We start from the raw sequence: 12693 nt of genomic DNA on the forward strand, positions 1-12693 counted from the left end.
CTGCTTTGTTCATTCATTAATTGCAATTTCATGTTTGTGAATGTGTAAAGATAGACATATTGCTCATTATTAAAGGGAACCTGTCACCTGCCTAAAGCACTATAATCTAACTTATGTTAGGGCAGGTGACGGGGAGCTGGGTGCTGTATTTTTCATACCTGCTTATTGGTTCCTGCAGTGCCCACCTGTAAAGTCCACATGCCAACCAAAAATCTGACTAAGACCCAATGCACATGGGCGTATTTGCATTGCGGAATCCAGAGTGGGCACCTGCCTCCGGATTCAGCAGCAAATATTGTCCATAAACATGCTACAGAAAATCACTTTTCCACGTCCACGAGTGGAAATCAATTGCGATTTTCCACTCGTTGAGAGAAAATAGCAGCATATTCTATTTCAGTGCAGATTCCACGCGGATGGCTTCCATTGAAGTCCATGGAAGCCGTGCGATCCGCGACTCATCCGCAGCTGACACTACAGACAGGCCACGGAATCCGCATCATCGCCTAGCGACTGCGCGGCATAATCTGTAATGCGCATGTGCCAGCCGCCCCGGCCGACACATCTGCAATACACGTTATGAAGAATCTGAAGAGGTAAGCAAGGGGCCACCGGCCGGGCACAGGGTCAGTTTCCGCTGCACAATCCGACCGAGCCGTGTGCATTTGGCCTCTGAGAGTCCCTTGCAAACGTTCTCCTATACAAGTCTGTATGAGCGTGCACGTATAGCACCCTGAAAAGAGTCCAATTTTTGGCTGGCGTATATGAAAAATACATCACCCGGCTCCCTGTCATCTCCACGAGCAGCACCATAAGTCAGTTTATGGTGCTTTAGGCAGGTGACAGGTTCCCTTTAAGCTTTTTAAGCTTGTGAAAATTACTACAAACTTTTTAAAGAGTAGAGACTATTATTATGAAGAACTTGTATGTTACTGAAGTTAGTCGTTTATGTTGTTATCTCTTTTTAAACTCAAACGTAAAAAAAAAATAAAAAAAAAATATAGACAAGTCTTCATGCCCTGCAGCATTGAATCTCTTACTAAGAGTCAGAGCACACCCCTTGCTCAGGTATGGATGAACACGGGAGTGTTCTTGTCAGCTGTCAGGTCTGGTAAACACTCCCAAAATGCACTGAGCCAAAAAGGAGTGGCTAAGACTTCCTATACCTGTGCGGCTGAAGAAGTAATAATTAACTTCCCTTTGTCTTTTATAAACTACTCAGGTGAGCTGTCGGGTCCTTCCAAGAATGTTTTCTGGGGGAAACTGCAAATCAGAAAGTGAAATGTGTGACCAGTATCTTCAAACAAAGTAAGTGGGATCTGTTATCTAACCTTTCATAGTATACACTTTCACTTTGACTAGGGATCTGGAGATCTCAGGCAGATTGCCTTAAACCTAAAGTATTATAATTTCCTATTTCTAGATCAAGTATACTGTATGTAGGTCACTTGTTTGCTAAAGGTTGCATATGGTATTTTAGTAAGCCTACTGAATACACTCTCGGAAGAGACTGAGGTCATACGTGTCATATACAAAAACAAAAGTCAAGGATCAATGCTATCAAAGAATTCAGCTTCAACCCTTTTGAATCAATGTTTAACTAAGTTTATAGAATAGAGATGAAAGTCTACGCACGGTCTTTTGCCATGAAGCCATGCAGAACATTTGCTGACTTACCGATTGTGATCAACAGTTTCACAGGAAGCGAGGTTTTGTCAACTGTGGCTTTTGTTGTATTGGAATATATTAAGTACAAACATGGGTTCATGTCCTATAAGAGATTGTGCTTTTATGTTGTAGGAAAAGTTGTTGCATTTTATACATAACAAACTATATTGTTTTATGGCTGAAGGTTCTATATAAACTCTATGAATTAATTTAGGCTCTGTTTACATTAGTGCTAAGGGTTTTCTTTGGTCTTTTTGACACTCCGGATGACAACAATAGTGCAATCTGCTTTGCTATTCTTGCCCTCTAATGGACCCTATTAAAATTAATGGTTTATCAGGATTTAGTGGTTTCTGTTTGAAAAAGGATCCCCCATGGCTGTCATGACCGCTATAAACAGAAGCCATGTCACTAGTGTGAACAGAGCCCTTCTGTCCAAGGATATATTTATATATAATATATATATACTGTGATTATGTCTCTTTAAGGGTGGTTTCACATCTGCGGAGGGGGTTCCGTTTTTCTACTCTGTTTGGGGAGCAGGAAAAAGGAATTCCCTGGCCGAATGGATCTGTCTTATGACGAAACCGAACAGTGCCAAAAAGACCCTATGGACTATAATGGAGTATATTTGGTTTCCGCTTAGCTGTCCAGCATTTTACTGGAAGAAACAGTGCTGCATGCAGTGATATTTCTTCCAGTGTGTTGTGCAGTGTTTCATCATTGCTTCATGGCTCTTAGACAGTGTTCAATACTAGCTTTAGTGTTTTGTATTTATTTATTTTATTTAGGTGTCAATTTAGCTTTACTGAGAACAGTAATAATTTTTTCTACAGGTTAAAACAGTAGATACCAAGATTTTTTTATTTTATGTGTAACTTTGCTCTTTGAGGTGCAGAATAGAGATGAGCGAGTATACTCGCTAAAGGCAATTGCTCGAGCGAGCATTGCCTTTAGCGAGTATCTCCCCCGCTCGAGACTGCAGGTTCGGATGCCGGCGCGGGGGAGCGGTGAGTAGCGGCTGTCAGCAGGAGGGAGCGGGGGGGAGAGAGGGAGAGAGAGATCTCCCCTCTGTTCCGCCCCGCTCTCCCCCGCAGCTCCGTGCCCGCTACAGGCACCCGAACCTGCAGTCTCGAGCGGGGGAGATACTCGCTAAAGGCAATGCTCGCTCGAGCAATTGCCTTTAGCGAGTATACTTGCTCATCTATAGTGCAGAACTGTTACAGAAATCATCTGCAGTAAAATTAAATAAATACAATTAAACAGCACATAAATGTTAAAGCATTGTGCTTCAAAGTATCAATAAGAACAGACTCGTCGCTCTTCTCTCGCTCCCGTGACCGGAGCTCCCTGCGAGAGGAAGGCTTTAGTGTTCTCTGGATGGAACATTGATGTGGATTGTAGAATTACTGAATAAAACATGGAATATGTCCAGGAGAAAACTACAAAAGCCCAATGAAAGCTTGTTTTAGCCTCTATGTACTGTGGACATTATGAAGGATCTGTGTGTTTGGCTTGGGTGTGTGTCATCCTCTAAGGGCACTTATACACCTAAAATTATTGTTCAGTTCCTCACAGGATCGTGCAAAACTAAATAATTGTAAACGCTGCCAGGGACAGATGACAATTCATTCGCTTATCATTTGTTAGGCCTCCCTCACACAGGGCGTTTTATACAGCGTTTAGCGCTGCCTTTTCAGCCCAGCGCTAAACGCTGTACAAGACTCCCATTCATTTCAATGGGGCTGCTCACACAGGGCTGAAAACGCAGTGCCTTCCAATGCTGCGCTTTGACAGCAATGCATGTTCTATTTTGGGGCGTTTTCAGCCCTGCATCGCCCATTGAAATGAATGGGCAGCGGTTTTAGCCCTGCTGAAAACGCGGCAACACTTGGTGCCGCGTTTTTGGCAGCGTTAACCGCTCGCCGATTTTTGGGGTGAGGGCTTGCAATAGAAGCCCTACCCCGAAAATCAGTCCCAGCTAGGCTAGAGAAAAAAAAGAAAATAATACTCACCTAGCCACTGCAGTCCGGGTCGCGGACGCTGGTCTCTGCCGCTGATCCGGGCTTCCCCTGCATTCACAAGTCTATTGCCGGAGGCCAGGTTTGAGAACCCCGCCTCCGGCAATAGAGTGCTGTGATTGGTTGTCAGCACGCTCGATGTCCAATCACAGCCCTTCATTGACTGTCTTAGCCAATCAGCACCGGCAAGCTCTGATGGGCTGAGACAGTCAATGAAGGGCTGTGATTGGGCATCGAGCAAGCACCGACAACCAATCACAGCACTCTATTGCCGGAGGCGGGGTTCTCAAACCTGGCCTCTGGCAATAGACTTGTGAGTGCAGAGGAAGCCCGGATCAGCGGCAGAGACCAGCGGCCGCAAGCCGGACTGCAGCGGCTAGGTGAGTATTGCTTTTTTTTTTCTTTTCAGCATTCTTGGCTGCGTTTTCAGCCGAGCTGAAAACGCAGCCAAAACGCTGGCATAAAGTATGCCAGCGCTGCTGAAACGGGGCGGAATCTGCAGTAACACAGTGTTGCAAACGCCCTGTGTGAGGGAGGCCTTAAGGTGCAGATTTTGAGTGTTTTTTGGATGCAGAAATACTGTGTAATTTGCTGCGAACGTTTTCACTTTGGACATTCCACAGCATTTCGCCATGTGTATACCCCAAGTCAGCTTGAGAATATGGATAGGACAGCGCCTACAGGATGGATAGGAAATGAGGATAAAAACAGAAAGGGACTTACCTGGTACAGGCGGAGGGCCCCCAATGAAGGTTCAATCCACTAGAGCCTGGGATCCTGGCAGGCTTTATATTGTTGATCTCTATGTTCCAGAAAGAGAATGGGTAAGGGGAAAAAAGATCAGAAGAAAACTCTCTGTGTTCATAGGGATTTGTAAGTAATACAAATATAACTTACATGGAGAGGAAGGGGTTAATCATACTGACAAAACCCCCTCCTAAGGCCCAATAGTTCAAATGGAGATGAAATGCTCAGTAGTTCCAGATAGATGTCTCTTTAAAAATAAGTCTTCAATCTTCAGACAGTACAATACATAAAACGCGTTTCAGCTATCCAAGGCACTCTTCTCAAGTGTAATAAAGACACACAGTACTGACCCATATATTAGCCCCAGTAGTAATAGTGTCCCCTATATTATCCCCAGTAGTAACAGTGACCCCCACAGTGGCGCCAGTAGTAATAGTGGCCCCCATAGTGGCCTCAGTGATAATAGTGTCCCCTATATTGGCCCTGGTAGTAATAGTGTCCCCTATATTGGCCCTGGTAGTAATAGTGTCCCCTATCTTGCCCCCGGTAGTAATAGTGTCCCCTATATTATTCCCAGTAGTAACAGTGACCCCCACAGTGGCGCCAGTAGTAATAGTGACCCCCATAGTGGCCTCAGTAGTAATAGTGTTACCTATATTGTCTCCAGTAGTAATAGTAACCCCCTACAGTGTCGCCAGTCGTAATAGTGACCCCCATAGTGGCCTCAGTACTAAAATTATTATTACTTGAGTCGATATAAGGGACTTTATTCCTAATAGTGTTCCCTATATTGGCCCCAGCACTAATAGTGACCTCCACAGTAGTCCCACAGTAGTAATAGTGTCCCCCTGAAACCCAACTTACCTCCTCCTTGTCTTCAAAGTCCTGCTGCTTCTGAACTTGGTGCTATTGTGTGCAGAGTATCAAAATGCTGCCCTCTTGCAATGCCTGCGTCAGGACAGCGTTTTATATGGAGGCCATAGAAGGGCTACGTATCATACGCAGAGAAATAGTACATGCTGTGATTTATACGCTGTGTCCATTGACTTTCATTGCCTCCATTCACTGCGTATTAAGCATGTCTGCACTGCACATATAATACACGGTGAAAAAAAGGCCTATGGATATTGGTCCTTAAATATTCTAAGGATGAGATATCAAAGTCAAATATTAGTAAAACACAAAAAAAGATGTTTAACATATTTGCAGATGCAAAGCATTTTGACCCTATATTTTTTATGTCATTAAAAAAAAAAGAATCAATACTTACCTATTCCTCCCCCATCAGTCTTCTTACCGCATCTTTCCCCCCTCGACCGATCTTCTCCTGGCTCCTGCAGTCCCCCGGATCACATCACCTCCCCACATCCTCTTCCTCCTGTTATAAAGAATCTATTCTTGGCATTCTGCTTCCTGCAGGGCAATGTATACTGTGTCTCTAGTGACGTAGTGTTCACTGCCTAGTAGGGAAAGCCGACTTATAGCCAAGAATGTGCTTGCTTACTGTCTCGCCGCGAGTGTTGATATACTATTGTAGCGAGACAACACGCATGTGCTGTCATGGCAATAACTCGGCACTCCCTATTAGGCAGTGAATGCTACGTCACTAGTGATGTAGCGTACACCACCCTGCAGGAAGGAGAATGCCTGCAGAATACGCTTTGTCACGGGAAGAAGAAGAATCGTCTGGCTTGTGGAATAGGTAAGCATTGATTTTTTTGTGGACTGTAATATGGAGCTAATGTAAATCTGAATATTATCGATGTGTGACAATACGCTGGTCTGAAACTGGCCTTAAAGGAAGTTTTTGAATACCTTTGCTGGCTAGTGGAGCAAGTGTAATCCTACCTGTGACAATGATCTTATTAAATGCAATACCAGAAAAGTGAAGGCTTAGGCCTCATGTCTACGGGGAAATTCAGGCCCGCCGCGGATTCTCCATGCAGAAGACATGAGGCTAAAAATAAGATTAAACTCACCTGTCCAGACACTGCGGATCTTCTCTCCGTCGCGGCCGGATCTTCTTTCTTCGGACCGGCGGATGTGCTCGGCACGCCGGCTGCGTGCCGCGCATGCGCCGGGCACTCCATTTCTTTTTAACTCCTGCTCTCCTGCGCTACCGCGCCGGAGAGCAGAAATTCAGGTACGGGTGTTCCATGGATCCGTACGACTTCCATAGGCTTCAATAGAAGCCTGCGGGAGCCATCCCCGCGGGAGACCCGCACTAAAATGGAGCATACCGTGGGTGTTTTCCTGCAGACGCAATCCGCCTCTCAAGGGAAAATAACATCCGCAGGTATTTAACTACCTGCGGGTGTCCAATGCATCCCTATGGGGCGTGGATCACGCTGCGGGAAAAACGCTGCAGATTTTTAATCACATTTTACCAGTGGACATGAGGCCTTAATCCCCCGTGTGCTGGTCCTATAAGTGCCATAATGGCGAATCTTATCTCTGAAGCATCCTCTCTGTTGAGCTACTCCACAGTTTTGATTAACAACTGCATTGGCCTTCTGTTTGGGCCAGAACTGTGGTGCAGCTCAATGGAGAGAGGATGACACTTCAAAGAGCAAGCCTACCCTTGTGATACTTGCAATAGCTGTGCACAAGAGATATAGCATGCATTATTAGTCTGATACATTACATCTGAATTAATCAATGCTGTCCACAGGAGCAGTGCTGGTCAGTTAGAGCAGCATGTAGTGTCTTAGGCCTCAGTCAGACGGGCGTTTTTTCGCCCGATTTGTGCATGCGTCTGGCGATTTAAAAAAAACCCATTGCTTTGCAATGGTATCGGGCACATGAGCGCTTTTTATGCGCTCGTCCGATAAATTATAGAACAGAAATCGCAGATCGCACCTATCTGCGATCTGCGATTCCTGTTCTCTTCTCTATATGCGCTCAATGGGGTTGGCGGCAGCAGCGCCGACCCCATTGAGAACATATAGAAGGCAAATCATTCTTCTCTGCCACAGGTGTAACAGCTGTGGCAGAGAAGAACGATGTTTGCCCATTGAATTCAATAGAGTCGGCAATACAGCCGGCTCCATTGAAAGCAATGGGCTGCCGGCGTGCGCGGGATGAATTGTCGGGAAGGGCTTAAATATATAAGCCCTTCCCTGCAATTCATCCAGAAATGTGTTAAAATAAAAAAAATATATATACTCACCTTGTCCCGGCAGCCGGAGTTCAGTGCCGGAATTCATGAATGGGTGTGAGTGAGACCTGCCTCTGATTGGCTCAGCGCTGAGCCAATCAGGGGGCAGGTCTGACTCACACCCCCTTCACACCCACTGCCGTCCGGCCGCGCTGAACTCCAGCTGCCGGGACAAGGTGAGTATATATATATATTTTTTATTTTAACACATTTCTGGATGAATTGCAGGGAAGGGCTTATATATTTAAGCCCTTCCCGACAATTCATCCCACACTCGCCCGCAGCGCATTCCTTTCAATGGAGCCGGCTGTATTGCCAGCTCCATTGAATGCAATGCGCTGGACAGCTCCGGCCAATTTCTAATGAAACGCGACTAGGAGCAGATTTTCGGGCGATTTTCGCGCATCCGTCATGCGATCCGCAAATCGCGCGAAAAAACGCCCGTCTGACTAAGGCCTTAGACTACCTACTGGTATGCACAGGTAGTCAGAGAAGTGATACGGCCATCTTTATTTATCCAGGCCCATAGGGTTGCTTTAAATACACCTTTTTCCACCACCCTTACCTAGTGCGGGCAACAGTTCTTCATTAGCAAGAGTGACAAGAATGTATAAGCTGATGATTTTGTATTTAAAAAATATATCTTTCTTAAAGGGGTTGTCCGCCGGCGAAACTGATTTTTTTTTTCCCCATGAATGCCCTGTAGAGGAGAAGCATCACACATTACAGCTTTAACCATGAAAAATGATATTTTCCTCACCTTTTTATTCCTTTTCTTCCCCTTATAAAGTTTGTCTGAAGGATTTTTCAAAGATGGCGCCGCTGGGTAGTTCCCATGATGCACTGCTGCCTCTCTCTCCTCAGTGCGCACTCCCGATGACATCGGTCACATGACTGGAGGACCGGCATCATGCACGCTTCACTGCTTTGAATGGAGCCAGCAGCCGGCCGGCCCCATTCAAAGTAATGAGAGAGCAGGGAGAGCAGTGCGATCTGCTCCTACAGCTCTGACAGCTGTTAGCAGGAGATTCCTTCATCTCCCCGGCATGTCCCCTCATCACTGGACACTGTGACAGCAGTGTCCAGTGATGAGGGGACATGCCAGGGAGATGAAGGAATCTACTGCTACACCTGTCAGAGCTGTAGGAGCAGATCGTGATCTGTAGCTGCACTTTCAATAGCAGATGATCGTCGGCTATTGAAAGTGAAAGTAGCGCCAAGCATGCCCTACACACACACACACACATATGCCCCCCCCCCCCCCCCGGGACTCCTGACAGCCCGGCCACCACCACCAGCAGCACACACACACACCCCTCCCCCTCCCCACCTGCGAGAGCCCGGCCGTCCACTTACCTTACAGATGCCAGCAGCCGCGCGTCCCCTGCAGGCATAGGAGAGCTTCCCAGCAGCTGAAGCTCTACTGCACATGCGCAGTAGAGAGCAGAAGTGAGAAGCGCGTCCCCTACGTCCCATCAAGACCTGGAGCCGGCCCGACAAGAAAAGAAGATTTCTTGTCGTAACCAGGGACAACCGAGGAGCAACACAGGGGGGGGGGGGGGAGGGGGGACCCCTACAGGTAAGTCAATAACTTCTGTTTGCCTCATTTACCATGCACAATGTATATTACAAAGTGCATGGAAATGGGCAAACAGAAGTAATGAGATCTAATGTTTATGGCCGGACAACCCCTTTAAGATACCTGTTACACGGATTGCATATCACCCAAATAATCGCTGGAAATACCGTATTTTTTGCTTTATAAGACGCACTTTTCTTCCCCCCAAAGTGGGGGAGAAAAGTCAGTGCGTCTTATAGAGCGAACATGCCGCTTGTTCGCGCGATCGTGAGTTTTTCGCGCGATCGCGAGTTTAACGCACAATCTTGCGAACATTCGGCCAAAGAATCAGTTCTCTCTCCTTTGCACTGCTGCCCGCTGATTAGCGGTGAGCGCCGGCGGCAACAACTGTTGCTCCCTTTCCTCCACCAATCAGCTTGACCCCTTCCTCCTATGAGGAAGTGCTTACAGTTCTTTCATTATTGCATGACAAAGCTATCTTAGTCTCCTGCTGCATCCATCCATTTTTAGAAAGATGTCAAAGCAGAAACGACTAGCATATAAAATCCCTTTTAAACTGGAGGTAGTAAAATACGCCAAAGAACATGGGAACAGAGCAGCTGAGAGAAATTTTGGGCCGCCTCCAACAGAAAAAATGATACGGGAATGGAGGAAACAGGAGGAGGAGCTGCAAAAAGCAGATAAAAGTAAGCACACGTTTTGTGGGCGTACTGCAAAATGGCCACAGATAGACGTGGAAATGAAAGAGTAGATAATACGTCACAGGAACAACGGATTTTCAGTCTCTACAAAAATGATCATCTTTGAAGCCAAGCGTCTTGCTGCAGAGAAAGACATTAAAGGGGTTGTCCCGCGGCAGCAAGTGGGTCTATACACTTCTGTATGGCCATAATAATGCACTTTGTAATGTACATTGTGCATTAATTATGAGCCATACAGAAGTTATAAAAAGTTTTATACTTACCTGCTCCGTTGCTAGCGTCCTCGTTCCCATGGAGCCGACTAATTTTCGCCCTCCGATGGCCAAATTAGCCGCTCTTGCGCAGTCCGGGTCTTCTGCAGTCTTCTATGGGGCCGCTCGTGTAGAATGCCGGCTCCGTGTAGCTCCGCCCCGTCACGTGCCGATTCCAGCCAATCAGGAGGCTGGAATCGGCAATGGACCGCACAGAAGCCCTGCGGTCCACGGAGACAGAGGATCCCGGCGGCCATCTTCAGCAGGTAAGTATGAAGACGCCGGACCGCCGGGATTCAGGTAAGCGCTGTGCGGGTTGTTTTTTTAACCCCTGCATCGGGGTTGTCTCGCGCCGAACGGGGGGGGGGGGTTAAAAAAAAAAAAAACCGTTTCGGCGCGGGACAACCCCTTTAAGGACTTCACTGGATCCGCATCGTGGTGCTACAGGTTTATGAGGAGATGTGGCCTTGCTATGCGCACCAAAACTAGGATTGTGCAAAAAATGCCTAAAGAATATGAATCCAAGATTGTGTCTTTTCATAAATTTGTAATTGATGCAAGAAAGAAAAAATGGCTTTAAAATAGGCCAGATTGGGAATATGGATGAAGTCCCGTTAACTTTTGATGTTCCATCAAACAGGACTGTTGATTTGAAAAGTGCAAAATCCATAACTGTGAAAACCTCAGGACATGAGAAAACGCATTACACGGTTGTCCTGCTGTGCAGATGGCACCCAACTTCTACCAATGCTAATCTTCAAAAGAAAAAGCATGCCAAAAGAGGCAATCCCACGAGGAGTTATTGTCCATGTTCATGAGAAAGAATGGATGGATGAAGGTGGAATGAAAAGATGGATCGAAAAAGTGTGGTCCAGACGCCCTGGAGGGCTTCTGAAGAAACCTGCCCTGCTAGTACTTGACCAGTTTAGGGCACATATCAGTGAAAACACCAAAAAAAAATATTTAAAGAAGCAAAGACCCATCTAGCTGTAATTCCTGTGGGGCTTACCAGCCAGTTGCAGCCTTTGGATGTTTCTATTAACAAGCCATTTAAAGTTTTCATGCGAGAGGAGTGGAACAAGTGGATGGCTGCTGGAAATCATGACCTGACACCCACTGGACGCATGAAAAGACCCACTATTACTCAGGTTTGTGAGTGGGTGAAAACATCGTGGCTGGCTGTGAAGGAGGAAATTGTTGTAGGATTCTTCAAAAAATGTGGCATCAGTAATGCCTTGGACGGTTCTGAGGATGAAATCCTTTATGAAGATGCTGACACCAGTGATAGTGAGTCACTGAGCTTGATAAGTTCGGACAGCAGTGAGGCGTTTTTGGGATTTCCTGATGAGTAGAGGTGTATTGTTCTAAAATAAAAATCTCTGCTCATCTGTTAATTACAGTAAAAATAGTTTTTAATGCGGCTGTTGACTGACTGCTGTTCATGCTTACATATTATTCTGTTATTTTATTAAATACTAGCTTACCCATCGCGCGTTGCTGCTCATCAGAAGAAAGGAAAATCAAGGAAACTCTTTCTTATAACATTGAACTTACATTGTGTCTTATGTTGTTTTAATTCTATGTATTTATTCGAGTGCTTGTGGATACACAATATTTTTTGTTTTTCCGTCTGGTGCGTACACGAATAAATCCGAAGGTTTTCCGACGCGTGAGCTGGCCACATACAGTTGTCCATGTGAGAAGCACGGATTCTCCAAATCTAGCCCACACACTTGCAGCGATTGTCCTTGTGCTCTGTTGATGGTCATTGCAAAAGCGAGTCACACCGGAAACTGTAAACGTTTGAATTCAAATGGCATGTCTGTTGGGATAATTGGAATACGTGGCAACAGAACATCTTCCCCTTTGAATTTCCCATTCAAAATTGTAGCTACGATGACATTGTTCATCATCTTTTTCACTGAAAGTCTTGTACTGTTGCAAAGTTGTGGTGGATGGATGTTTCGGAGAAGAATGATAGGCACGCCTATTTTCAATGTTAAAATGTGCGGTGGCATACCTGGAAAATCGAGTGAATTCAAGAATTCCGTTGGGTAATTGACAGCTTCATCTTGATTCATCACAGTATCGATGGACTTATACGCTGTCGCTTCGCCTGGTATTCCGTTTTGAATGCTGAAATTGATGGCATTGACATCGTTGTTGGTAGCTGCTAATATAGCCCGTGCGCTGAGCCACTGATGATTTTTGTAATTCTGCGCGATATTTGGGAACACCTTTTGGATCAATTCGTCTTTGGTTGATGTCATCTTTCCAAAGTTTGTTGGCAATGTGATACATTGTGTAGATCTGTCGATAGGCATTTTCCCATTTCCAATATCCAGCAATTGTTTTGCGAAACGTTCGGCGGATGCATCATTTTGTAGTTGAACACGCATATTGGTTTTCAAAGTCAATTTCTTAACATGTTGCCATAGAACTGATGATTTGAGACATGCATTAAGACATAATCAATGCTCGTGCCAAATTTCAAGTTTCTATGACATTGGGAAGCGAGAAAATTAGATTCCGTACGTAAAATTTGGACACTAATTCTTTGGCGCTTACA

General features: G+C 45.6%; 1 protein-coding gene across 2 annotated transcripts in view; it reads left to right on the top strand.

The window, feature by feature from the left end:
• The first annotated feature begins 1143 nt into the window (after positions 1 to 1143).
• RASSF6 (Ras association domain family member 6) overlaps positions 1144 to 12693 on the top strand; it is a 95882-nt gene continuing 84332 nt past the window's right edge. The window contains exon 1 of one of the 2 annotated variants that reach the window (XM_066574048.1): positions 1144 to 1308. In XM_066574048.1, the coding sequence (XP_066430145.1) occupies positions 1247 to 1308 (62 nt within the window). In that variant the 5' untranslated portion in view covers positions 1144 to 1246. The remainder of the gene's footprint in view (positions 1309 to 12693) is intronic. The other variant, XM_066574047.1, reaches the window with a different exon arrangement.

This window comes from Eleutherodactylus coqui, chromosome 7 (assembly GCF_035609145.1).
Source record: "Eleutherodactylus coqui strain aEleCoq1 chromosome 7, aEleCoq1.hap1, whole genome shotgun sequence".
Classification (NCBI taxonomy): Eukaryota; Metazoa; Chordata; class Amphibia; order Anura; family Eleutherodactylidae; genus Eleutherodactylus; species Eleutherodactylus coqui.